Here is a 26,589-nt window from a genome sequence, read left to right as displayed (position 1 = left end):
TCATTGAAAAAATTAGTGCGCACCGACTTCTTAAACCAGACCGTGTAAAAAGACAAATAAAAAGTCTAGTCTTCATGGGAGGTTACAAATGCAGACAAGGCAGTACCAAGGAGGGACTAACAAGCCTATTCAGGAATGAAAAGCAACGATTTCGAAAGGAGAGTAACAGGAGCCAATTGAAAAGATGGGCGGGACATGGGTGGAGATTCAAGTCCCTACCTGAACACAGCATGCCTCACTGAGCTGCGCATGCGCTGCCCACGCTCGACCGAAAAACGGGGAGAAATAAACATATTTCTTCTCATTACTGCTCTCCTGGGGAGGCGTAGGTTTTAGCGCATTCTGGTAAATCTGGGACTGTGTCAAAATCCATGGATCTTGCTTGGGTACACCTATGCAACACCCAAGGAATATCTCCATGGCACACAGTAAGGCAACTCAGTGATTTGCGCAGCGTTACTTTATTCGAGATAATTTATGAAGCCACTCTGGGCCACGCAAGGATGCTTTGCATGGCTTCACAAATCTCATTCTTGAGTTGCGTCGCTCTCACACCACATTGCACGGTGCAAAAGAGATGCAACAGGGCTCGTAAATATGCCCCAGAAATGCCTATTATGCATTCAATTCTTGAAAACAAGGCAGATGTGAAGAACACATGATATGATATTTGGATATGATATGTGATAAGACGTGCATAATGCATATAAAATAAAATTAAAAAAGAACACCTTCCTCAACAGGATCTCCTCGATCTGGACGTCCTTGTTGCTTCTGCAGCCGGGCCACCAGGCAAATCTCTTAATCAATCAGGGCGCTGCTCTTCCTTATTGGAAGCGCTCAGGAGGCCTGCACTTGCTCTAACCCAGCTGTCTTAAGACAGCTCACTCAGTGCTTGATTGCACTCTGGAGGCCTGCACTTGCTCTAACCCAGCTGTCTTAAGACAGCTCACTCAGTGCTTGATAGCGCTCTGGAGGCCTGCTCTAACCCAGCTGTCTTAAGACAGCTAGGTTAGAGATGTTTAATGACTTACAGAAAAGAGTCTAGGATATGACACCGCACTTATTTATATTATGGAGAATTTTGTAACAATGTGGTGCATTGACCAAATGAAACAGGACCCTTTAAGTTTCCTATGTCGTGAAGACTTTCATAACAAACAATTGTAACAAGAAAATTTGATCCGCACACACTATACACAAGAAGTCAATTCCACCAGGTAAGATGGTTCACACAATTCTTTTTTCTTTGAGTCTTGATTTTCTTTTTTCTTCGCAGTAGACAACGCGTTTCGTCCCATTAAAGGACTTCTTCAGGGCTCATCAAACATCAGTCTTGGTCCAATAAGTGTCCCCTATTCTCAAATCGAGCACACCTTACACTCCTTTTTCTGTATCCCTACAGTACTGTGGTCTTTCGGTTAAAGGACGCACTTGTCTTTTTGTGCCCCTATAGGATTCTGTTCGTAATAGTGCAGCATCAATAGCTTTACTTCTTCAGTCTGTAGTCTTTAAACAAGATGGTATTGTAAGAGAAATTCCTTAAACAGTAAACGGTCAATGTTGACCCATGCCTCTTACAAGTGTAGCACCAGCACGGCGTCCTTCACTATGTTTCACACACCACCGTGCTGGTGCTACACTTGTAAGAGGCATGGGTCAACATTGAAAAAAGAAAAATAATGACTCAAAGAATAAAGTTTAGAGAAGCTGAACGTGCACATGTTTGACTGGCTATTGGAAGACAGCCAGCCAAAAAGACAGGCACACTTTATACAGTGCATACACCGCCCACCCTCCTTCCGGCTGCAGACTAGGGGTGGGTGGAATTTGCGTAGTCACGATACGCAAAGCTTCACGAAACAGTAAAATATCTTAGCGAGCACGCAAAAGTTCTGCGAACACGCAGAATTGCTTGTTCCGCCCGTTTGCGATGATTTTTTCCTGTTCGCGAACGCTGTTTGCATGCTCAGGGAGAAATATCTTGCGGACATGCATTTTGAAAGCACAAACAAGTACAAAATTCTGCAAAGCTGCAGAATTTGTGCCAATTCCGCGTTCTCTGCGAAACGTAAAATTACCCAAATTCCACAAAATCCGCGCGCCGAACTGAATTTACCATCCAGGCCTACTGCTGTCACTCAGCAACGGCCCTGCCTCAGTCTTGACTCTCTGTTCGGGACAGGGGATGAAAAATAAAATGGCAATGAGTTACCATTTTATTTTTTATCTCAGGAGCATTTAAGTGGGGCGATGCTCCTCTGTTCCAACGGAGGAGCCGCCCCGGCCTAATGTAGCCATATATTCTGTGCGCATAGAGATTTGTGCTAAGCGTCTGCAAACTGACAGTGCCTGTTTACGTGTGGCACTGGGGGAGAGGGTTTGCGGCACACCAAGTATCCTGCACACAGTGAAAATGAGTTCTATCTAAGTCAGAGAGAAGGCTCTCAGCACAGGACCTGGGTGCATGTCATGTGATGTCTAAATGAATCAGATGCTGCCATGTTGATCAGGCCGTGGATAATAGAGAGCAGGTGTTGAGGTGACGTGCACGCAGGTGCTGGGCTCCACGCCTTCGTGAGCCTGATGGGGTCTCACGTTGCTTGTGTTTCCATACTTGTCAGAGTTCCCATGGACTGCAACCACGCAGATTGCAAAAGTGCATTAGTGGCATGCCCTTTGCATGTGTAGAGAGTCAGAGAGAGCGAAAGAGGGCAAAGTGGCCCTTCTAAAGAAAGTGACGAGGGACTAATGTTCATGAGTGCAGTGGTCATATTCTAGGCAGCTGTAATTGGGACAGTGACAATTACAGCATTTTCAGAGGAGGACAGAAATACAGGCTGCAGGGTTACACTGGCTCTCCGGGGCACATAAACCGGAAAGGCAAGGGCGTCAAGTCTTGTAGGAAGAGCTGGTTCACCCATGACATCTCTCCATGAGCATGTGTGTGTGGGAGCACGTTTTCAGTGCATAAATGCACATGTGAACATGGATTGTATGATATTACCACACACGTTCATTCACTGCGCACGTTTTTACTACGCAGATTTTCCCACGCATTCACATTCACTCACATTTGGAATACCTTCACCCTGCAATCCACTACCATGCATACTTTTACCACACTTACTGTTAGATTAAAATCCAGGCACAGTATAGCACTTCCACTCACTGTTCAAAAGTTATACATTAATTCCTAATATGTTATATCACAGAAACGAAATACAGAGGCTGCACGACTCGGTGGTCCCGGTCAGGCACCAGAAGTCCAAAGTTTTAACATCTTTTTTTCCCACCAGGATAATCCTGGGATGTTTGTAATATTTATTACAGCATAGCTGTAATAAATAATACAAGCAGCCCGGAGGTCTCCTAGGGGTTCCTTAAAGGTGGGGACAAAGGCATTGATATATATATATGTGGCGCGTCAGAGGCCCGGCTCCCTCACTGTGGCAGGAGACTCTGGCACCAGCTGTTCCAGCTTTAGAGTTAGGGGACCCAGGGAGGCTGAACATCTTCACTACTGCCTGATTATTGTGATTTCCACTCAACGCGCCTTCCCTACTAACTCTGCTCACTGCACCCACAGCCCTTAATATACTGCATTCTGGGAACTGGAGTCTTACTTGGGAGCAGTGGCAGCGCGGACATGTGACTAGGGGGCTGAACTTTGAACCTCCTACCTCTGCGAACATAGGATACTTAAGGCGTGGGCGGAGACACTAACAGGCACACAGCGGCATCCGACGAAGGCTACAGACGCCGAAATGCATCATGCCTATGCTGTTTCTAATTAAAGCTTTCCCTGCTAACCCCTGTTGTGGCCTCTCACCTTCTGTAACGGGAGTGGTGGTTCTTCTGATACGATATATATATATATATATATATATATATATATATATATATATATATATATATATATATATATATATATTAAGAAAAACTCCTCCCAAAGTTGAAAGCAGCAGAAGCCACTAGGGGGTTTAAAGACAACACCTTTATTTCATGGGTTTGGCGTATGCATTTCGGCCTCATCTGGCCTCGTCAGCGCCGTGGTGTATCAAGGGAATTTTCTGCGCTCTGCTTTTAAATGTACAGTGCTGCATACCGGTTGGTGCAGTGTCCGCTCCGCCACTCCACAGGTGATTTCACTAGATAGTCCAGGTCCTTGCTCAATCCAGGACTCCAACACCCAGGATGCACCAGTGGAATCCAGGTAAGTGCTGCCGAGGGAATGCGGGTATATATATATTGGTTCAGACTCCATTTCTTTCACCATGAAACAAAGTTCAGCACTCCAGGGGTACAGGCAAGTATTTCTTTATTTCGCCATTAGTCGCAGACAGACGCGTTTCGGACTGCGACTAATGGCGAAATAAAGAAATACTTGCCTGTACCCCTGGAGTGCTGAACTTTGTTTCATGGTGAAAGAAATGGAGTCTGAGCCAGAATTTTAAACGCGTATACCGTCGCGTCTGAAGCACCCGCTCTTGAGTGACCCGTGATTTATGGTACAACAGGAGCGTGGATATATATATATATATATATATATATATATATATATATATATATATATATATATATATATATATATATATATATATATATATATATATATATATATATATAAAATTACATTTATGTCGTTTACTGGTTTGCTAATATTTTAAAATTTTATATATTTGGGGGGTACCCCCAGCCCCTCTTTTTTAATTAACCTTTCAAATATATAAACTACTTACAACACACTCACCAATAGAATCATATAAAGGAAGAGGTGTGGTGCAGCTGCCAGGGAGGTTCACTCGGGAACACGGGGCTCACGGTTCGATTCCCGGGGGCAAGTTAGCACCATGTGACTCTGGGCAATAGCTCGCTTAATCTTCCTGATGGTCCCCAGTGCCTTGAGACCCTTAGGGGTGATTTGTTTGCGCGTTAGAAATATCGGGGTTGTAAAGACTTGCGTAGTAAAAGTAATTGCGATATAAAAAATGCGTTGTCATTGCTTTTCATTGTAAAAATTTTGTGGATCAGGCTGTTCCTCATGAACATGTAACAAAACGCTGATACCTTTACTGACGCAGCCGCTGGCCCCACCTTCCCTAACTCAGCTTCTGTTCTGCAGCCCTGTATAGTCTTAGCCGTATTTTGAAATCATTCCATAAGAAGTGACTGCTGAAAGGAGACACACTAATGGCTGAAGGAGGTTAATCTAAAGCCCTTCTCTCATTATAATGTTCCTTACGAAAAGTCGTAAACACAGGGAGGAGTAAAAGAAAAGCATCCAGTGGGTCATGAAACCTTTATCGAAAAGCCAGAATTCTCCATTGAAAGCAACATAAAGCACATAAGGAAAAACTCACCTGAAAGTTAATCTCAAAAAGTTTGTAATGAAACTATAATATTTCTCAGATCTTGCTTTTTAATAAAATGATTTGCCTTTTATAAGATAGCAATATTGCTGCTACAAACAAATGATTGCATTGCACAATAATTAGAATGGTAGTGCATTTACCTACTAATTAATAGACAATCTCTAGTAATTGTTGTTGTTAACTCGCAATGTGCTGCTTTTGTAGGGAAGACCTTCTTTCCAAGTTGTTGACCATTTCAGCAAACATGCCCTGCCATCTGATGCAGCTCTGAGAGCAATGCATTGGACATTCAGCCTCATTTCAGAATGGAATGACTCTTTTTTCAAGGTTCACAACAATCCAAAGGATTAGGTTTGGGAATTTAGAAGATCGAAGCCTCCATAGTCCTTTTTTCACCATCCATACTTCTCCGAATTGTCTACAGGCTGAAAATCATAGTAAATTGGTCCTTGTTACCATTTAGCGAACTTAAGTTAGATGCGCAATTAGAGTTCGAAAATATATTGGGAAGGCTTGTAAATATCGGTAAAGTTAACTTTATCGAAACTCAAAGCTTTCACTCTGCAGAGCATGCAGAGTTGATGGCTGGCAGAGTTAAGTTATTTTCCCCATGTTCATTATTTCGAATTTTATAAAGAAAAACCATGGCTTATTCTACATTCCCTTTACCTATGTCTTAGTGTACACAATTGTGGCCCTTCCATATGTCCGCCGCTGATAACATCAGCATTTTCCAAATGATGTGTCCTCATGAAGGTGCACCCTACCCTAAACTAGTTTATCTGACTTTATATCTCTAATTTGCTTTCTCTCTGGGCATACCCGTTTTAGTTCTTAAGAGCAAGAATGTTGCCGCAGACATCTTGAAAAATAAATTCTTTGGTCATTCTGTAAACTACTGGCATGCAAAAAGCATCTTTCTCTTACCCATACCTTTGACCTTCCAATACCTGCTTTTGATTCCAGTGTCATAGTATGAAGATTTTTGTCACTATCAGCTACCTACCACCTCACCAAATGTTTTTCCCAGTTTAACGATCCCTTGAAAATCACTACTTATTTTTAATCTGCACTCCCTTCGATTGTCTCTGTTTGCTTCCAACACCGACATGTTCCCCGCACCATTCCACCAGTTACATAACTTGCAGGGTAGCAGGTTTTGCCTTTCTTGTAATGTGGATCCTGAAACTGAGGATGGTATCAACATAGACACCCATTGATTTGACGCGTTTAATCAATAAATGAAGTCATTGAGATTCATTGCTGAGAGTATGTCTCGATTGTGGCTAGGCTGGCCTTTACAGTAAACGTAACCTCCAGATGGATCTTCTCTTTAAAGTATAGTGAGGATGGTGGATGTTTTTCTAGGTCATCTGTATAGTGAGAAAATTGATTTTATTGCTGTCCATGAGGAATTGAAGGGGTTCTATGTAGAGACTGAAGATCACTGGCAACACTGTGGATCTTTGGTTATTCTGTAGTTGCGGAAACAGGCTCACACCTCGAAGAGCTCATTTGGATAAACTACCATCTGTTGTTCAGAAGGGCCAAGAAGCATTGTAGGGCAATGCTATTGAAGACGATTCTGGAGGAGTAGTTGTTTCGCAGGGCTCATAGTCAAAGTTGCTGAAGGCTCTTGAGAGGCTGTGCAGGAGATAGTGGTCGCAATTGTCGATGAGGAACACTGCATCAATAACCATTTGGATGGCAACTTCTCTGTATAGCGTTGCAGCCTGAAACCAGATTTATTGCCTTGGTTGAGGACATTGCTCTTGATTGCTCAATGATCTTGGCCATAAACATCATTGGGTGATGGGTTGCTAGTTTACATGATCATCTGTGTATAGGTTAAGCTTTTTAGCAATGAGAAGTTCTTTTTCTTTCCTCTATTTTTCTAGGGGGAGTCAGGAAAGACGAATTGGATGAGTCATTCATTGGTTATGTTGAGAAAGAGTCAGCACTATGGATGTTGGGATGTTGTTGACCTGAGCAGAAGATGTCTTTGGTGAGACGAGTTTTCTAGAGAGTTTGACAGTTCACAGTACGTGGAAGGGAGTCCATCTGGGAGTACCACATGATATATTTGATGTAATGGCGTCATTAATGTGAACAGTCAGAGATCAGGAGTGTGCAGAACAGGTCTAGAAGGGCTGGGCCCATGCCAGATTTTCAGGATATCTACTGACTATAGAAATGATTTCCATTCAGATTCATTGCGTATACATTTATCTTATGTGAATAGCCTCAAACTCTTGCATGGATCTGACCCTCCTAGACCTCCTAGACCTCCACTGGGCACAACTTATTCAGACACTTATGGAAGACGTTTGCAGCATCACTTATGGGTAAATTGGGTATCGGATAAAAAGAACAGCTTGTTTTGTATGTAGTGCTTCAAACCTCACTTCTATCCTTTCTAGTAGCTGTTCATAGGAGCCAATACTAGTTATGGTACTCAATTTACCAACTTTTGGAAAGATGGAAAGCTTAGTCGGCCTTCGGGATTCAAAAGTTTGACCTATTGATTTCCGCATATTTTAGCAGCAAGCGTAGGAGCAGGCTAGTAAAAACAAGACAAATAGGCCTACGCCTACACCGACGACACCCAGCTGATCCTCTCCCTCACCAAGGACCCCCTCACCGCTAAATCCCACCTGCACCAGGGTATGAAGGCCGTCGCCGATTGGATGGAGGCAAGCCGGCTCAAGCTGAACACGGACAAGACAGAGATCCAACCCCTCTGCGTGGGACGATTCCTGGTGGCAGCTTCACTGGGACCCCCCCCCCGGCACCTACCAACCACGCACGCAACCTAGGAGTCATCCTCGACTCTAAGCTCAGCATGACCAACCAAGTCAACGCAGTCTCCTCCTCCTGCTTCCACACCCTCCGTATGCTCCGCAAGATCTACAGATGGATCCCGGCGGACACACGAAAAACCATCACCCACGCCCTCGTCAGCAGCTGACTCGACTACGGAAACACCCTCTACGCCGGAGCCCCGTCCAAACTCATCAACAGACTCCAAAGAATCCAGAACGCCTCTGCACGCCTGATCCTAGACGTCCCACGCCGAGACCACATGGCCCCGCACCTGAGAGACCTGCACTGGCTCCCCGTCAACAAAAGAATCACATTCAAGCTCATGATCCACGCACACAAAGCACTCCACAAGACCGGCCCAGCCTATCTCAACAACAGACTCTCCTTCTACACACCCAACAGGAAACTCCGCTCCGCCGACCTGTCCCTGGCCGCCGGCCCGCGCATCCACAGAACCACTTCCGGGGGCAGATCCTTCTCCCACCGCGCCGCCAAGACCTGGAGCGCCCTCCCCCTCCACCTACGTCAGACCGTAGACCTCCCAGCCTTCAGAAGACTGCTCAAGACCTGGCTCTTCAACTACTTACGGCAGCTTCCCCCCCTCCCCCTAGTGCCTTGAGACCCTAGCGGGTAAGTAGTGCGCTTTACAAATCCCCCCTGATTGATGATTGATTGATTGATAGGCACCTTTAGTGCCCTACGGGCAGTCTGCCAGGCCTCAAGCATGGCGAGAACGCCACAAATTCAATGAGATATGTCTTCTTGAAAGTGATGCCACAGGCAAAACCAGTACGTATTTTAATTGTATTTCGGAGGCAAACTTCGTTCATTCAAAAAAGTGTGCATGGATGGTTTCTCCTGCCTGGGTCTGCCTTTCTTCAAGAAGTGGACCCAGCATTAAACAAGCATTGGCAAAGACATGTTGTATACCAGAGTGGCTAAAAGTTAGAGCTGTAGAGGAGAGTGGCGTATAGTGGAGTATTGTACAGTGGAGTGGCATAAAGTGGAGCATTGCAAAGTGTCATGGAGTCACGTAAAGTAGTGTAGCATGACGTGGAGTGGTGTAGAATGTCATGGTGTGGCATAAAGTGGAGTGTCGTGGAATAGCTTAGAGTTTTGTAAAGTGTTGTGGAGGGAGTAGAGTGGAGTGGAGTATAGTGAAAGGGTGTAGAGTGGAGGGGTACAGAGTGGAGTAGAGTGTTGTACAGTGAACTGTGGTAGAGCAGAGAATGTGCCATAGAGTGGAGTGTCGTAGAGCAGAGTGGAGTGGCATAGAGTGGAGTAGAGTGGAGTAGAGTGTTGTAGAGTAAAGTGGAGTGACATAAGAGTGGAGTAAAGAGGCATGGTGTGGCATATAGGGAGTTGTATACAGTGGAGTCGATTGTCATGGCATAGAGTGGAGTAAACTGTCATTGGAGTGGAATGGCATAGAGTGGACTAGAGTGCCTTAGAATGCAGTAATGTAGAGTGCTGTGGTGTGTCATGAAGGAAGTGTCATAGAGTGTAGGGGGATAGAGTGAAGTAGAGTGGCGTGGCATAGAGTGGAGTGGTGTAGAGTTGTGGGGTGCGGAGTGGAGTAGAGTGGACGGGCGTAGATTGGAGTAGAGTGAAGTAGTGTAGAGTAGAGGGGAGTGGAGGATTGTAGAGTGATATTGAGTAGAGTGGAGTGGTGTATCATAGAAAAGAGTGGATTGATGTATGACAGAGTAGAGTTGAGTAGCGTATTGTAGAGTGGCATGTCATAGAGTAGAGTGAAGTGGCGTGTCGTAGAGTGGCACAGAATAGAGTGGAGTGTCTTGTATAGTTGAGTGGGGTGTCATAGAGTCGGATGTCGTAGAGTGGAGTGTCGTAGAGTTGAGTGGGGTGTCATAGAATGGAGTGGCTTGTCATAGAGTTGAGTGGGGTGTCGTAGAATGGAGTCATAGAATGGCAAAGAGTGGCGGGAAAAAAAGTGGCATAGAATCAGTACCGTCTGAAGATGTTACCACTAACTTGGAGCCAATTGGCAGGCATTGTTTACTTTTATGTTTACTTGGGATGTTATCCAATATTTTAGTACAGCACGTTATAACTTTTTCTCCAGGATTACGAAAGCCCAATAAAAGAACATTCAGCTATAAATAAGTCCTGAACAAGCAGCTCTTAGGGAGAGTGTGCACAATTGTTAACATGTTCTAGTTTATGTACTGTCGTTCCAGGATTAGTCTGGCCAATGCTATTGCAAAGTAGTGCTTTGAGGCCTTGATGTTCCTTCGTCTTTCTTCACTGTCCTGTGCTGTAATTGTGCACCTGGTAAATGCTGATGCCACAGGGCAGTTTATTTACCATATGAACAAGTACAGCAGTACCGCCTCAGAATGGGGGATAAATAGTTAGTATCACGTGTTTTCTACATTCCAGAGAAGCTGACGCAGTTTGCCCACACGATTTGTGCAATATTTTATGAGAGAGCTATTTACAGCTCAGCTCAGTTATACCTAAGTCAAGAACCAGGAGGCCTGTTGATAATTTCTGTACAGCATCCGCTTTGTTGATTTAGAAAAAGGGGACCCCTATATTTGTAAATAGACTTGCTATACATAGGGAACAAACATAGTAAGGAAAAGTGTATAGCTCAGTCAGTCACAGTATTGACTTCAAACAGTAACAGGTCAAATTCAGATTAAGTGTGTCATCCCATACAACATGACCAATTATAGGACAAAACTAAATATTCAAAATTAATTAAACTCTTTTGTTTATGATACTTCTTTCTACTACTTTCTTTTTGTTATATCATTCAGATATTTGATGATATATACATCAAGTGACAATTCATATGAAACAGTACAGCAAAAACTTAGACTCATTGATGGAGGCAAGGCGGTAGAAGAGACTACGCGCGTTTCGGCGTTATCGCCTTCATTAGGCCACCGTCATATTGCGCTTCGTACCTTGTTTCTTAGAAGCTCAATTAGACTTGTGTTTAATCTTTTTTTTCCCGAAAATTATGTTACAAAAAGATTTGGCCAGGCACATTGTGTAACCTTCTAGTCGAGGGCAGTTTTTCATAGAAAAGTTACTTGAAGTACCACAGGAATGTGGTTAAAAAAAAAAAACAATTCTCTTTCCTGCAAAAATAATGTGAAGTTTCACATTATGCTAAATGGTGAAAAATATGCATATGTCACTTAATTTTGTATTCTGGATTTATTTGGGATTATTCTCATGTAAAGAAAATGATACCAACACCGAATAGACTGTTACAGGTGAGAAAGTGTTGAGCCCATAACTTTAATTTTCTTCTTTGGTCTATGAATCTTTGTTGTTTCTTGAGATGTAAGAGGGAGTTAGCATCAATCTCAAATTGCAATAAAAGAGCACCAGATTTGTCTCACAGTAGGGCCCGAACTACTAGGTGAAGTTAAATGCGTTTATTACAAACTCAGAAACAAAATAATATAACTGAGTTTCAGAAGCATATTGTAGAAATACAAAATCACCAAAATCAATCCAAACCACCTAATGAACTTCAGTCTAAAGAATAAAAAGCATAGAAGTAACTCAGTCGCTGCGATGCAAAAGATGAGGAAGAGTATCTGAATATTAAATTGCAGAATTCGATCCTCCTCCCCACTCATAAGTAAATCGAAAGAAATCTAACTTACTCTACTCTATGCTAAAGTGGGGAAACCCTAACCAATCAGAGAGACAAGGACATGTGTCAGTATAATGGAGACTGAAGTACAAGTGCTCCAAATCTAAAGAATGTGTAACATGGAGCAACCAACTAAGAGGTAACACAAAGAGGTTTACACCTGTAGATCTAAAGGTATCTGCTCCTAACTAACTATGCACCTTCCTCTTTTCTCCCACACCTTCACATTGGAACATTTGATCGACCTTGAGCCTCCCTTTCTTCGCCATGAGAACTTTACTCCAGCCTGGTCAGCGTGTCTTCTTCTTGCCAAAAGTTTCCTCCCATACCTTACTATTGCTACAATACAATCAATCAACCATTTATAGAGCGCAATAATCACCTGTGAGGGTCTCAAGGCGCTGTGGGGGGAAGGGAGGGTGCAGCTACTGCTTGATCAGCCAGGTTTTGAGGTGTCTCCTGAAGGTCAGCAGGTCCTGGGTCTGTCCCAGATGGGTGGGGAGGGTGTTCCATGTCTTGGGGGGGAGGTATGAAAAAGACCTGCCGCCGGTGGTCGTCCTGTGGATGCGTGACACGGAATGAGGTCAGGGGAGTGAAACTGGAGGTTCGGGGTGTAGAAGGTGAGTTGTTTGTTGAGGTATGCTCAGTACCTTTTCACTAGCTATTGAAGCCTTAAATCTGCACCTGCAGAGGAGAGAACATGCAAGCAAGCAATTCTTTAGTTAAAGGTTAAACATTGAAAATACAAGAGCTTATGGCCTTTGGTCATGATAAGTTAGCATAACAGTTCATTTGCACTCGGCATTTAGATAAATGTGAATGTATGGTCACAAAATCAATGCATTACTATGAGTACTTTTTATTTGAGAAATCAACATTACATATGGACTAAACATAAGACTAAGAGTTACATTTTACAACATTCGTGTAACTCTGAGTGAGAACTACATTTTCATGACAAATGTAAACATTAGTAGGCATACGTTATATGATTTTATTGTTCTAACATGGTAATATTTCAGAAATATATTTGAAACTCCATTGTTATATTATTAATAGAGCCCGCTGAGTATACTAAGTTCTGACTGCACAAAATCAATATAAGTTTGTGACGTGTAAGAGTGGAGCTTCAATTAAGCTGTCCCACAAGCAAATCAAGGGTCAACTATTACCCTAATGACCTCTTGGAAATATGTGGCACATTGTGTGCCTAAGACAGTAACATTGTTGAATCCTGGATAGAAAATACAAAAATTACATTTTAAGAGATTTGGGGGCTCCCTAAAAGAAATTCAGGTGAAATATTTGAAGGTAGCAAATATTCTGCTATTTTTTCTGTTCCTAATATACAATAATGCTGAGCTTCCACATATTTACGCATGGGTTGTATTATGATTAAAAACGGTATTCATATGATCCTCTTACATACAAAAGGAATTAATGTGTTATTCTGTAACGAAACTGGTGCTCATGTAAAGCTCTCTGATACCCGAGTCTCTGGTCTAGTTCGAGCTCTATAAAACTCTCTAAAAAAAAACGAGCCTACTAAGAGTGGAACAAAGGGTCAACGTGGTAACGTCATCTGAGGTTAACACTGTGATATCACCTCAAGTTACAGTGTGCATGATTTCAATTCCATCTCAATGGCCTCTGAAAAATGGATGTGCGTGCATCTTGCATACATTTCTAGAGGGTAAATTATGCACTCAGGGCCTGGATTTGCCCCTCTACTCCCCAAATGCTGACATAACTCCTCTTCCAGGATAGGAAGGTGAATGGATAATTAGATTTGGTAATAATGTATGGAAAGGCTTTCTCTGCAGGGAAAAAGCTTATCCCTGCGTATACCAAAAATGAATTTACATACGTGGCTCTATTTTTCACGTGTGGACTTCTCCACTATGGTTGAAATAGGAGTCTTCCCTAAAAGTTAAAGAACATTCCTAGAAATATGCCTTAAAACATATGCATGGTGCAGCTTTAGAGGTGTACCTTTGGGAATATCTGTGGATAAAATAAAAGTAAATATGTATTCACGTGGAGACATAAATCTCCTCTTGTACTTTCGAGTTTTTCGTTAATAGGGCCCCTTGTTTTCATAACTAAATGTATAACTTTTGTTGTATGTTACGCACTTCACAAAGTCTTTCCTCATCACACCCCCATCCATACAGATCATTGTCTTCATGGCTTCAGGAGGAATCACTGCTACATAGTGTGACTGACACAAAAACAGAGTCATATCACACTGATTCTGGCCCTAGGGAATCCCAACACCATGAAGAGTGTCCAGGAGTGACAAAACAGTGCAGCATCACGCAATGGTGGATGCAAGCTACACACATTCATATGACACAAATGTTTGATGCTGCAATCTATGTAGAGCAAGGCAGGAATTGTTCTATGCCCATCCACGCCTGTGGGGTTCTGTACATTATTTGGGGGCCACTGAATAATTCTCTTCACAGTCATGTGTTTCATACTCTAGGTTCCACCACTTGATACATACACTATTTCTTGATTTATACTGTTGGTGGTTGTAATTTTAATGATAGCCATTTCTGTTTTTAAAATGTATAGGTTGCTGTCGGGACATTAGTAGTTCTTCAATTTAACATAATAACCATTGCCTGGAAAGAATTTCCTTGACTTATAGTCAGTAAATAAGCTAATCATGTAATTAATTAATCCATCAATAAAATAATCAGACATAAATTATGATGTTGTGAGTCTAAGGTAAAGTAATGTACTGTAGTGTCCAGGCAAAGGAAAGCTTATGAGGGTAAGATAGCTCAGTTGGTAGGGTGCCTGTTCTCACAGGTTTGAGTCCTCGAGAAGTCGATGAACCCTTTCATCTTTTCAAGTCTGATAAACGCCTTACTATTGGGTAATAATTCCACTGATTGTTCAAGCAACTTGACAATTCTATGTGCGATATTTGCTCTATAATGAATTTGTATCCATATGAGACTCAACATGCGTACATCTACACTTCTGGTAGATTTGTACTTCCTAACCACCTTTCTATTGTCTCTTGTTTCAGTCTCGACAGACCCCAGAGGGGGAGTTCCTGCCTTTAGATCAATGTGAGCTGGATGTAGGTTTTGGAACCGGAGCTGACCAACTTTTCCTGGTTTCCCCCTTGACTATATGTCATGAAATTAACCCCAAAAGTCCATTCTTTGATCTCTCGCAACGATCTCTGAGAAGTGAACAGTTTGAGATTGTCGTCATCTTGGAAGGAATTGTTGAAACCACAGGTAAGATGGGTGCACTCTGTGTGGAAGGTTTACTGCAATGTATACACAACAACAACAAGTGAGGAGGGTCTAAGGGCAAATTTATCGACCAACCAGATATACGCCCCTAACACAATCTATCACAACAATTGATATCTGGGGGTCAGAAAGAGAAAGGAAAGTTTTGACAGTAGGATCCACTATATCAGACAGTAACAGTGAGAAATAATAAAAGAGTGGTCGAGTCAAGACTCAAGGGTACCAGGAGGGAAATATTGTTCCCATCAGAAGCCACACTGTACCGCCCTTATTATCATCATATGGGATCTCCTTACCCAGGAGGCAAGACGGCCGGTAAATATTACCGTGACCGAGATGTAATATGAGGTATGAGAGCAGAACAGAGAAGTGTGGTGGTGGCTGCTGAAAAAAGCAGTGTATAGTGATGAAAAAAGTGAAAGGTACTAAAATTAGGTGAATGGGTGGTAAAAAAATTTTAATAATAACCCCCACACCCTAAGGTTAAAAGGCAGGTGTAGGTGCAGGCTTTAAATAATAACCGCACTTAGTGGTCGACATGTTTCAGCATATTGTAAGATGTTGGGCGCCCCCCCGAGCAGTACTGAAGACTGCCTGGAGACGCCGACGGCCAGAGCGGTGCTCCTTTTACCTGCGCTGCAGCCAGGTGGGGTGAAGCTCCTCAGCCTACACATAAGGTTTACGGTTGAGCACGCCTGGACTTTCAGGTGACACTTTTAATTTATTTATTTTTTGAAAGCAGTAGTGTATTATATACAGGTCCTGAGGAATGCATTAAGAACATCTTTCCTTTCTCTTTCTGACCCCCAGATATCAATTGTTGTGATAGATTTACTGCAATGTATGCCATGTGCATGGAAAAGTGAATGTATTTTGTATTATTTAAAGGATCAGTAAGACACTGTAGCCCCAGTAAGACACCCCTATTCTCTCAGTAAGACTACCCTAGTCCCTCTGTAAATTCCCCTATTCACTCAGTAAGACTCCAGTAAGACTCCCCCATTCCCTCAGCAAGACTTCCCTACTCCCTCAATAAGACTCCCTCATTGCGTCAGTACGACTCCCCATTCCCTCAGTAGGACTACCCTAGTCCTTCAGCAAGACTCCCCTATTTCCTCAGTAGGACTCCCCCATTTCCTCAGTAAAAATCCTCCATTCCTCAGTAAGACTCCCCTATTCCCTTAGTAAGACTCCCCTAGTCATTCAGTAAGACGCCCGATTACCTCAGTAAGACTCCTCCATTTCCTCAGTAAGACTACCGTATTCCCTCAGTAAGACTCCCCATTCCCTCAGTAATACTCCTTCATTCCCTCAGTAAGACTACCCTATTCCCTCAGTAATACTCCCCCATGCCCTCAGGAGATGCCCCTATTACCTCAGTAGGACACCCCCATTTCCTCAGTAAGACTCCTCCATTCCCTCAGTAACACTCCCCAGTTCCTCAGTAAGACTCCTCCATTTCCTCAGGTAGACTACCCGATTCCCTCAGTAAGACCCCCCATTCCCTCAGTAAGACTCCTCCATTGCCTCTGTAAAACTACACTATTCCCTCAGTAATACTTCCCCATTCCCTCAGGAGATGCCCCTATTACCTAAGTAAGACTCATCCATTCTCGGAGTAAGACTCCTCTATTCCGTCAGTAAAACTCCCCTATTCCTTCAGCAAGACTACCCTGTTTCCTCAGTAAGACTCCTCTATTCATTCAGCAAGTCTCCCCTATTCCTTCAGCAAGACTCCCCTATTCTCTCAGAAGGACTCCCCCATTCGCTCAGTAAGACTCCTCCTTCCCTCATAAGACTCCACCTGTTCCCTCAGTAAGACTCTCCCTGTTACCTGAGTAAGGCTCCCTCATTCCCTCAGTAAGACTCCCCTGTTCCCTCAGTAAGACTCCCCATTCCCTCAGTAGGACTCCCCTATTCCCTCAGTAGGACTCCCCCATTCCCTCAGTAAGACTCCCCTATTCCCTTGTAAGACTCCCCTATTCCCTCAGTAAGACTCCTCCATTCCCTCGCAAGACTCCTCCTGAACCCTCAGTAAGACTCCCCCTGTTCCCTCAGTAAGACTCCCCCTGTTCCCTCAGTAGGACCTCCCCATTCACTCAGTAAGGCTCCCCTGTTCCCTCAGTAGGACCTCCTCATTCACTCAGTAAGACTCCCCTGTTCCCTCAGTAGGACTCCCCCATTCCCTCAGTAAGACTCCCCTATTCCCTTGTAAGACTCCCCTATTCCCTCAGTAAGACTCCCCTATTCCCTCGTAAGACTCCCCTATTCCCTCAGTAAGACTCCCCTATTCCCTACCAGTTGTTGGTCATAGACACACGACAGCTGTGGTTTCCACATATTTTTATATCTTAGGCCGCTATTTCTCTGCCTTTTCCGGAAGGTATGGCAGGTCCCTAAATTCAGACAGTCTACCATTTCTAGGATGAGAAGGAATCAGAGGGGAGTTCCCAAACTTTCAAGAGAAATCATGCCCTGGGTCGCCCTCTTTCCATTCCTTGAATAGTATTCACTCATGTGAAAAATGATACCATTATGCATATTATTGTGAGTAAATGTTTTTACAAGTGCAAGGTCAGCCCTATGTCTCTTCTCTTGGCTGGAAGAGGGCCCCTTGGAAGCCATAAAGTCTGAATTAAAGCTGATTCTAGCTCGCTCTGTAAATGCTGGACACCAGCTCTGCTGAATTACTGTGGTAGGGTCAGGCCTGTGTTTGCTCAGCATCTGGACAGCAGCCCAGCTCTCACTGTGGGCTGTACCACACATAGAAATTAGAGAATCAATATCTCAATAATTTATTATTTTAAAGAAATGATTTCCGCAGCAAAAAGTCCTGAGCTACACAAATGCAATAAGTGAATGTCTTAATCAGATTAATTGCCACCCAACAATAGGGCTCAGTTTTTTTCTCTTACCTGATTTTACATTTCACTATCTTTTTTCAAACGAGGATCCCAAAATTGTGCCAATCATGCTTTTCCTTCCATTACACGATGCTTCTCCTCTTACAGACTTATTCTCCTTGCTCAGTCCTTTTAGGGCTATTGAATAGATTATTTTGTACCTGGGTGATAAATTCGTGAAATTGCCACCTTTTTGCCAATATTTCATTACACCAGAGAGCATGTAAATCATTATATGTACGTCGCAGTTCTGGTAATTTGATTTACTCTAAGAGCTTCTAAGATCGATCTTGTTTCATTTATCCCTCTTGCTGCAAATCCTTGAGATAAAAATAAAACTGGCTCTGGAAGAAATTTCAAACACAATTAACTCTTAAGCTCACAACGTTCCCATCCATAGCAGCATTCAGTGTAATTTGAAATAGAAAATCACATCTACATACCACATGCTATTCTTACATTTTAAATTGTCTGCATTGTACACAAATCATCGTCAGAGAGTGGACGGGACTTTTAAGGACATCTCATGCAACCATGGGCTAAATTGCAATTTACATTCTTTAATTAACCATCTACTAGGGATACACTCTTTCTGCAAAATTCGCATGGAGGGATGAGAGCTTGGATTCCAAGACGCTCAACTCTGGAATACCTCTACCAAATACTAGGCACCCAGAGCAATCAAATACATTTCAGAAAAATCTTGACAACCTGACCTTTTTCCTATTAGTTGTATATAACACCCTGTAACCACAAGCACTCACCAGCGCCAAAAAAACTCAGGTTTTTAAGAAATAATAAAAATAAATAATGTTGTGTTATGTCATGTTGTGTAATGTCATGGTAGTATACTTTTACAGATAGAACCTATCACTGCTCATTGAGGCCTCTTGGCGCTAAAGGACTGAGCTGCCTGATTGGAAGGCAGAAAGGACAGATAACTCAACTAGAGTTTGTGAAGAGGCACACTTCTTAAAAATGTGCAAAATAGAAAATGATCTCATATGTCTTTAGATGATCAACTTGGAGTTGGGTGGCTTGCACCGAACAGGCCAGACCTTCCATAGTAAGCTTCAAGAACTTAGTGATACCTAAAAAGTACAAAATAGCTAAAGGAAAGTTATAGGGAGGTTTCAAAATAATGTCACTCATTCACGAGAAAGGCCTGTGTTATGGAGCACTTAGTGGAATAGACGCAAGGACTGAAATGTCATTCTCTCTGCTAGTGGCAACCAGGGTTGGACTCGGACAGTAAAAAGGCCAAGGCACCAAAAAAGTGGCCCTCATTAGTGAACAAGAGAGCAAAAAATCCAGACAGTTTTGAACTTGTAAAGAAATGCTATAGACATGCTGTATTTTGCAAGCTATCGGAGACTGCATGCTTTGTACTTGCAGCAGGAAATGTTTGTGGTAACAGGCAGGGTCGAATTGGGACACAAATTAAGGTCGGGCACCAAAATAAAAGTGGCCCCCATTAGTGAATTTGATTGCTAAAAGAGTGGCCCATGTTTGCAAATTGGGGCAGTTATGAACACGCTGTATAAGTCTTTTGCAAGATGTGAAAAACTGCATTATTTGAGTTTTCTGCAGGCAATGTTTGTCTTAACATCAGAAAAAAACAGCGGTAAAAACGGGCCTACCAGAACATAAGATAGGCCCACAAACATCCAAAAAACAGGCTCACACACTGACCTCTTAGACTATCCCCTCGGACACTGCCTGCAAGCCCACAAACAGCCTAAAACCCAGTCCACACACTGACCTGTCAAGTCAGCCCTTCTTACCCTGCCAAATTCCTCTGTAGGCCAGTCCAACCCTGGTGGAAACCAGTGTAGAGCCTCAGTGTGATTGGTTTATTTTTCTTCAGGTGGCAGTGAGTTCTGAATACTGCGTTTTATAAGTGGCTTATTTTTGTAGTAGGCAGACTAAAATTTCCAAGTAGGCACTGTTACCAAAGTCTTTTCTTGAAAGAACCCGAGACATAATTGTAGAGTCCATGCGTTAGCAAGAATCTTAATCATAAGATTCGAAAAGAACCCCCCCAGCGTTCAAAGCGGACAACGAAAAACCACTGTGATATCTTAAAAAACTAGACAGTATCAAACAGCCAGGCTTTGAGTTTCCTTTTGAAAGTGGCCAGTGACTTAGACCCTCGCAAATTGGATGGCAAGCTGTTCCATCTTTTAGATGTAAGAACAGTAAAGGTACTTCCTCCACGGCGTGTCTTCAAGTATTTTGGAATCTGTAGCAAGTGGCTGTTGTTGGATCTAAGTACCCTCTCTTGAGTATCAAGAGATATCAAGGTTAATCTATTCGTCAAGTAGAGAGGGGAATCTCTGTGGAAAGCTCTGAACGTTGGTATCAAAGCTTTAAATGTAATGCTCTGTGCCACCGAGGCCAGTGCAGATGTCTCAGATGGGGAGAGATATGTTGACAATGAGGGACTCTTCTGCTAAATCTGGCACCTGCGTTCTGGATTATCTGTAGTCTACTTATCAGATTTGCAGGAAAGCCATGGAAAAGACTTTCTGAGTAGTCCAGACGAGAGGTTACCAACAAACAGACTACCGTTTTTCAAGTCTCCTTAAGGACCAAATGAAGGGACTACCTTAAGATTTTCATTTTCCTAAAGCATAAAAAAGAGATTTGTTTGATTGGTTTAGAGAAAGAAGTTCAGCAGGCCAACAGAGGTTGGACAGCTACTGGAAACCAAAACTTCAGTTTTATCGGAATTTATTTTCAGGCAATTTGCTTCGATCCAGGTTTTGACGCCTCTGAAGCCCTCTTTAAAGTTGGTAAAGGCAGCCTCAAGATTGTCTTGGATGGAAAAGGGCAGTTGAGTGTCGTCGGCATACAACACTACCTTTACACTGCAGGTTTCTATCAACTCCACCAAGGTGGAAAGGTAGAGATTGAACAAAAGCGGCCTCAGGGTTGATGCCTGTGTGACTCACTACAGCAGTGGTTTGGGTGATGAAGAAAAAGGAAAGATTTGACCCTTGAAAGAGCTTGCCCTAAATACCTAGGAGACTGAGCGTGTTCAACAAGATGGGATGAGACACTGTGTTGAAAGCTGCCTACAGATCAAGAAGCAGCACCATGACACGTGTGCTCTTATTAAGATTCTCTCTGACAAACTTGTCAACTCCAGGAGAGCTATATGTGTGTTTTATCTTGCAAGGAAGCCTGTGTGAGGGTCGCGAAGGATGTAGTTGACTTCCACAAAAGTGGAAAGTTGTTAATCAACCAATTTCTCCAGAATTTTTGCAGAGGCTGGGAGAAAAGATTTGACCCTGTAATTACTCAAGACACCAGGGTCTGCATATTGCTGTTAATGGAGCATTTTTGGAAGAATGAATTTTAGAAAGTTTTAACATAGTGGAAGTGAGTGTGGACATGCTTAGAAATCTGGATCATGGATAATTGAGTACCACGAGGAAGCTGAGACTGTGAGCAGCTGCCACTGATTTGGACCAACGCCTAACTGAAGAGGCCAGATTGCATGCAGGAAGATCACGTCCCACATCCCATGCCCACTCTGTCCTTCGGGTACTGTGAACATGGGTACTAGGCTGTGCCATGCTTGAAAGTGTAGTTTGTCAAGTGCAGGGTGAATAGGAAGTGGGTGGTGCAGAGGCCAGGGTGCCTGACTCTGGACCACTGGGTTCATGGTTCGATCCCCAGTGCCGCGGCAGGTTAGCCCAGCACCATGTGACTCTGGGCAATATCTTGCTTAATCTTCCCGACGGCCCCCAGTGCCGGGACACCTCCAGAGGTAGCTGTGTGCTTTACAAATGCTGGTATTTCATTTCATTTATTTCATAAGAGTCAGAATCTCAGTCTTCTTGTCTAAAGGATAAGACCCGCAGTTTCCCGCCACCACCCTGAACTCTTGAAGTAGACATGTGAAGAAGGAGAGTCAGAGGAGAAACCAGATGGCCAGGTTAATCTCAGAATTTAAATAGAAGGCTGTAGAATATAAATTTCGATGAGATTCAAAGCACCAACTCTAAGGGATATAGAGTGAACAATGGATAACAAAAAACCTAATGCGAAGTTGCATTGCAGTGAGTATTAGGGCTGGGGCTCTGTCATATTTCCTGAGGAGATGACCTAGAAAGAAACGTAAACTAGCCACAGGAAGTAATACTCCATTGTGTTGCATAGATAAGTGACCTAAAAGGAAAGGCAAGTTAGTGGAGCTATTTCAGATCAGACTCAGCACTGGATAGAAAGAAGGGCCATCCATCCAAAAATGGAGGCTTGGTGAGACATATAGAGGTTAAGGAAGAAATAAAAGCAGAGTGCTGAATTTCTTTTTCAATGAAACATAGTGTAGGCACAGTGTCAGAAACAGGCACGAAAAATGCAGGATCACCCCAGAAGGAGGCCATTGAACTTGTATGTAACTTCCTGCTACTGACTGAAGGAGTCATGCAGCTCCAAGTGGCAGAGGGCCTGATTACGATCGTGACGAATATCCCATCCTCCATATTACAATTCCATTATATCCTATGGAACTTGTAATATGGCGGTCAGGATATCAGTCTCGTTTGTGATGGAGTATCCCATCCACCAGGATCGTAATCAGGACCAGAATTCTTTCCACACCGTCAAATCAGGAGTGCAGTGCTCGTAAAGCCACCAAGTTACCACTGCTGCCCAAAACATGAGCAGAAGCTTACTCTCAGAGGAGGACAACCAAGTACAGCCGTAGCTGAGAGGAGATTTGCTCACCGACGTACAATGAATGGAACCTAACACAGCTACTCGTTGTGGCCTGTTGGCGCTGGGTGGATGGGTAAATGCAAATTCTGGGCATTTTTTTTTTTGTGCAAAGTTTTATATCGCGCGAACTTGCCCCTAATCGGGTATCAGAGCACTTTACATAGCGCCAGTTATGTTACATGAGGACACACATTTATTTTTGTTAGGCACAGGAAGATTAAGTGATTTTCCCAGAATCACAGGATGTTCAGCGTCATTGTCGAGAGTCAAACCCAGTTCCCCAGATTCGAGGTCGACCGCCCTAGCTGTTAGGCCAACTCCTCTCCCCAACTGTTAAACTATATCATGAATGAAAAAGGCCACCAATTCACTGGAAAATCTTTTACTAAGGTAAGTTATAGTTATCTCCTATGATCAGTTAATAATCAATGTTATTGGAAAACCTTACAAATTCACTGTCAAGGACTCAGTTGATTTACATTTTTGTATCATTAGCTCATTAGCTAAAGGAAAAACAAGCTTTGTTCGCGATGCACACTCATCTAGTTGCTGACAGTGGTACTTCAGCCTTCAATCTGCAATACATATCTATGTTGCATCTCTATTATTTCAGAGTTTAATTGTAGTAGTCATTATCTCTATATAATCTCTGCAAGAAAGGAAAGTAGCAATTAAACTATTTGCATGAAAGAAGAGCTGCACAAACCTTTCTACTCTAGATAAGCTCTGTGAGGCCATCTATTTGTTTTATTTTTTGTTTAGGAGTTTATATAAATTGTTAGACATCAACGTATGGTCACTAGAGAGAGAGAGGTTAAGTTATTGGAGGTATAAGAGGCATGGAAAGGTTCCAGGGTAGATTTCAACTAGATATAAACTTTACAGTTACTACTCAACTTGCTTCAATTTCCACCAATGTTGCCATAGAACGTAACTCAACGCCAGCATACAGAGTTCAGTCTTTGTGAGGTTTCTGAACCAGAGGTGGTTAGGCCGTGCCGCCAGACAAGTACTAAGCATTCATCCACAGTTCAAGGGTTTCCGGAGTGTGTGGACTTTGACAGTCAGTTGTCTGCCTCCATGTTTCTGTCTTATGAAGGTTCACTAGTGAAATAGTGAAGGTTGGTCCAAGGTAGGTTCTTGGCAAACATTATACATTATACAAGAGGCCTATTATTACAGAAAGGCTTGTGAATGATGCCCGCAGCCAATGGATGATTTTAGAGCCGGTATCACGTGTTTGTATTTCCAGATTTAGGTATCATTTGCCTATCTGGTTTCTGAAACCCAGTGTAATCCGCTTAACCGCGGCGCGAATTCTGCCGCGATTTGGCAGTTTTAATGAGTGGGCAGGCCTCGTCGGCCAACGGACATGCGCAGCACTACGGAGGTAGTGCTCGCGACAGCGGTTGGCCGACGGGAGCACTTAAAGGGGTTAATTGCAGTCAACCTACCATAGGCCTCAGGCCCTCATCATCTGCACCCAGTGATGTGCTGGGGCCAGAGAAAATTTCTTAGCATTGATAGAAGATTTACCAAATGTCTACAATTTTGAATTTGGGGTGCACACGGCTGCTAGTTATCAGATATGACCCATAGATTGTTTGCTTTCACTGATGTGGCTGTGGGTTGCATTGCCTTTTGGGACATTGAAAAGATGCTTGTCTTGATCAGCCAATGCTAGGGTTCGGATGTTTGCCTCCCTGCTACATTCAGGCAGTGGTGTGCTTTTCAGCCATCAGGCAATCCCTGACATTTGTCGGACTCCCTGATTGTTTGTTCATTCAGACCTGGGTTTGAGTGTCGAATATGTACATTTAGAAACAGACAGCTAACAGTCTGGTGTGGATGCTAGTTGGAGAATTTAAAAGTTACAGTATTGGTGAGCTGACTGGAAATGAATTAAATTAAGGGAGTGTGGAGCTATGTTTATGTAAAGTTAATACTAAGAATTGAAAATTTATTTTGGAAAAAATGATGAGCCTTCCCACCAGTTGCTCCAATTTTAACTTACATCACCAGCTGAACATCTCTCACATTATTGAGCAAATAAATGTAGCACCAATTCTCCTTTGGCACTCATTTGGAGTAGATATACAGTTAACCTCACTCAACAAATCATTGTGGATTGTCTGTCTTTAGAACATGTACAAAGTATAATGTGGGTAACGTATGTCAAAAATAATCTTCACGGCTTGGACCTAGCTAGTCTGTTTCTTACCCCCAAAAAATGCTTGTCTATCTTGAAAAAAGCCTTAAAAGCCCGCTTTTTAAAATTTACGAACAAAGCCAGATTTGCTGCTCAGTCCTTCAAACCCATGGTTTGTGAGTATCTCGAGGGCCCAATGTATGGTGAGGGGGTTCCATCTTATTTGGATCTCGTAACAAACCCTCATCACAGATTTATTTTATTATGGTTTCGCCTTAACCTTCAATCCATGCATGATGGGCTTTCCTACCGGTATATACTCTGCCCACAATCTCCCGTGTTGCCCATGTGACAGCTCTTCGACTCAATCCGATTTGCACATTTTCTTTTTTTGTAAACTTTACTGTGAACAACGTAAGAGATTTTTAATCCCAATCATGAGCAAGTATAATTGTATCCAATGTCACCCAACTCTATATTTTTTACAAATGTTGCCCAACCCCCTAACCTGCTTTTGTGTCGCCTCCTTTTTAGGTCAGTTGCTGACATTCAGGAAAGGAAACACTTGCTGGGATGAATTGTTTTTCTTAATTCTTATATTGTTTTTAATGTTTTTTTAAGTGTAACTTTTGGCTTTTTTATTGCATAGACCTATGATGTATTTCTGAACTTTTATGATGAACTCAAATTAATCAAAATTAATCGAATTAAATTGAACGTAATTACATTGAATTGTCTTTCCAATAGTGCAATAATATCCTTTGGTAGCCTAGCACTCTCTACCTGGGAAGAGAAAGTGGACCATAATAGACTGTTCCAGTGAATTACTTGATTTTAAGATGTTTACAGGGAAAAACATTGGGACATATTATCAACAAGTAGCGATATTTATCGCTAAAGAAGCATAGCGAATTTTTTTTTATCACCAAGCATCGCAGGATTCTATCGCAGAAATAACGTGCTATTAGCAACGTTTATCTCTAATGCGATAAAATATCCGGCGATAGCGGTGAAATGCGTGAATATCGCTTGAAAACCAGCGATATTCAGGCATTATCGCCAATAGGGTCTTAACCTGAATATCCACCTCCCATTGGATATACAGGTTAAGAACTGGTCTGAGCTGGCGTTAGTTTTTAGCGATAGTCGCGCTTAGGGCAAATTTTTTAATCGCTACACCTGCCTTGCTAATAGGCGATAGCGACGTTAGCGACTGCTTTCAGTCGCTAACTGGTTGGGTACTCCCACTTTGCATGTCATTAGCGATAAATATCGCTGACATGCAAAGCGGGCCCCAAACCGCTCGCTATCACCTAAAAGCTGTTGCTAACTGATGTTAGCGACAGCTTGCTAATAGGGCGATGAAATTATCACCGCTTTGCGGCCGAAAACGGCCTTAAAAGCGGCGATAATTTCATTTCGCCTGCCTTGATAATATGCACCATTGTAAGTACAAAAAGCAAAAAGTAAATATAACAAGGACTTGACACCTAGGCACGCATGGCCTAATTTAGGAAGCAAGGGAAGGGGGTGAGATAAGTATTTTAGAGAGTAGGAAGAGTCGAAAGCGTGAAAAAGCTGTATGTGGGGCGACATAAGCATTAATGAGATTAACTACTAAGTAAAGAAACACGAGGGACAGCGCAAGAGAGATTATGTCAAGTAGACTATAAAGGAGGAAGGGACACTATTTGAA

At 42.8% G+C, this 26,589-nt stretch overlaps 1 protein-coding gene across 1 annotated transcript in view; it reads left to right on the top strand.

The window, feature by feature from the left end:
- LOC144755904 (G protein-activated inward rectifier potassium channel 1-like) overlaps positions 1 to 26,589 on the top strand; it is a 234,661-nt gene that overhangs the window by 169,348 nt on the left and 38,724 nt on the right. The window contains exon 2 of the mRNA XM_078645290.1: positions 14,879 to 15,095. Coding sequence (XP_078501416.1) covers positions 14,879 to 15,095 — 217 coding nt within the window. The remainder of the gene's footprint in view (positions 1 to 14,878; positions 15,096 to 26,589) is intronic.

The sequence above is a fragment of the Lissotriton helveticus genome, chromosome 5_1 (assembly GCF_964261635.1).
Source record: "Lissotriton helveticus chromosome 5_1, aLisHel1.1, whole genome shotgun sequence".
In the NCBI taxonomy this organism is placed as follows: Eukaryota; Metazoa; Chordata; class Amphibia; order Caudata; family Salamandridae; genus Lissotriton; species Lissotriton helveticus.
This window is presented reverse-complemented; position numbering and strand designations above follow the sequence as displayed.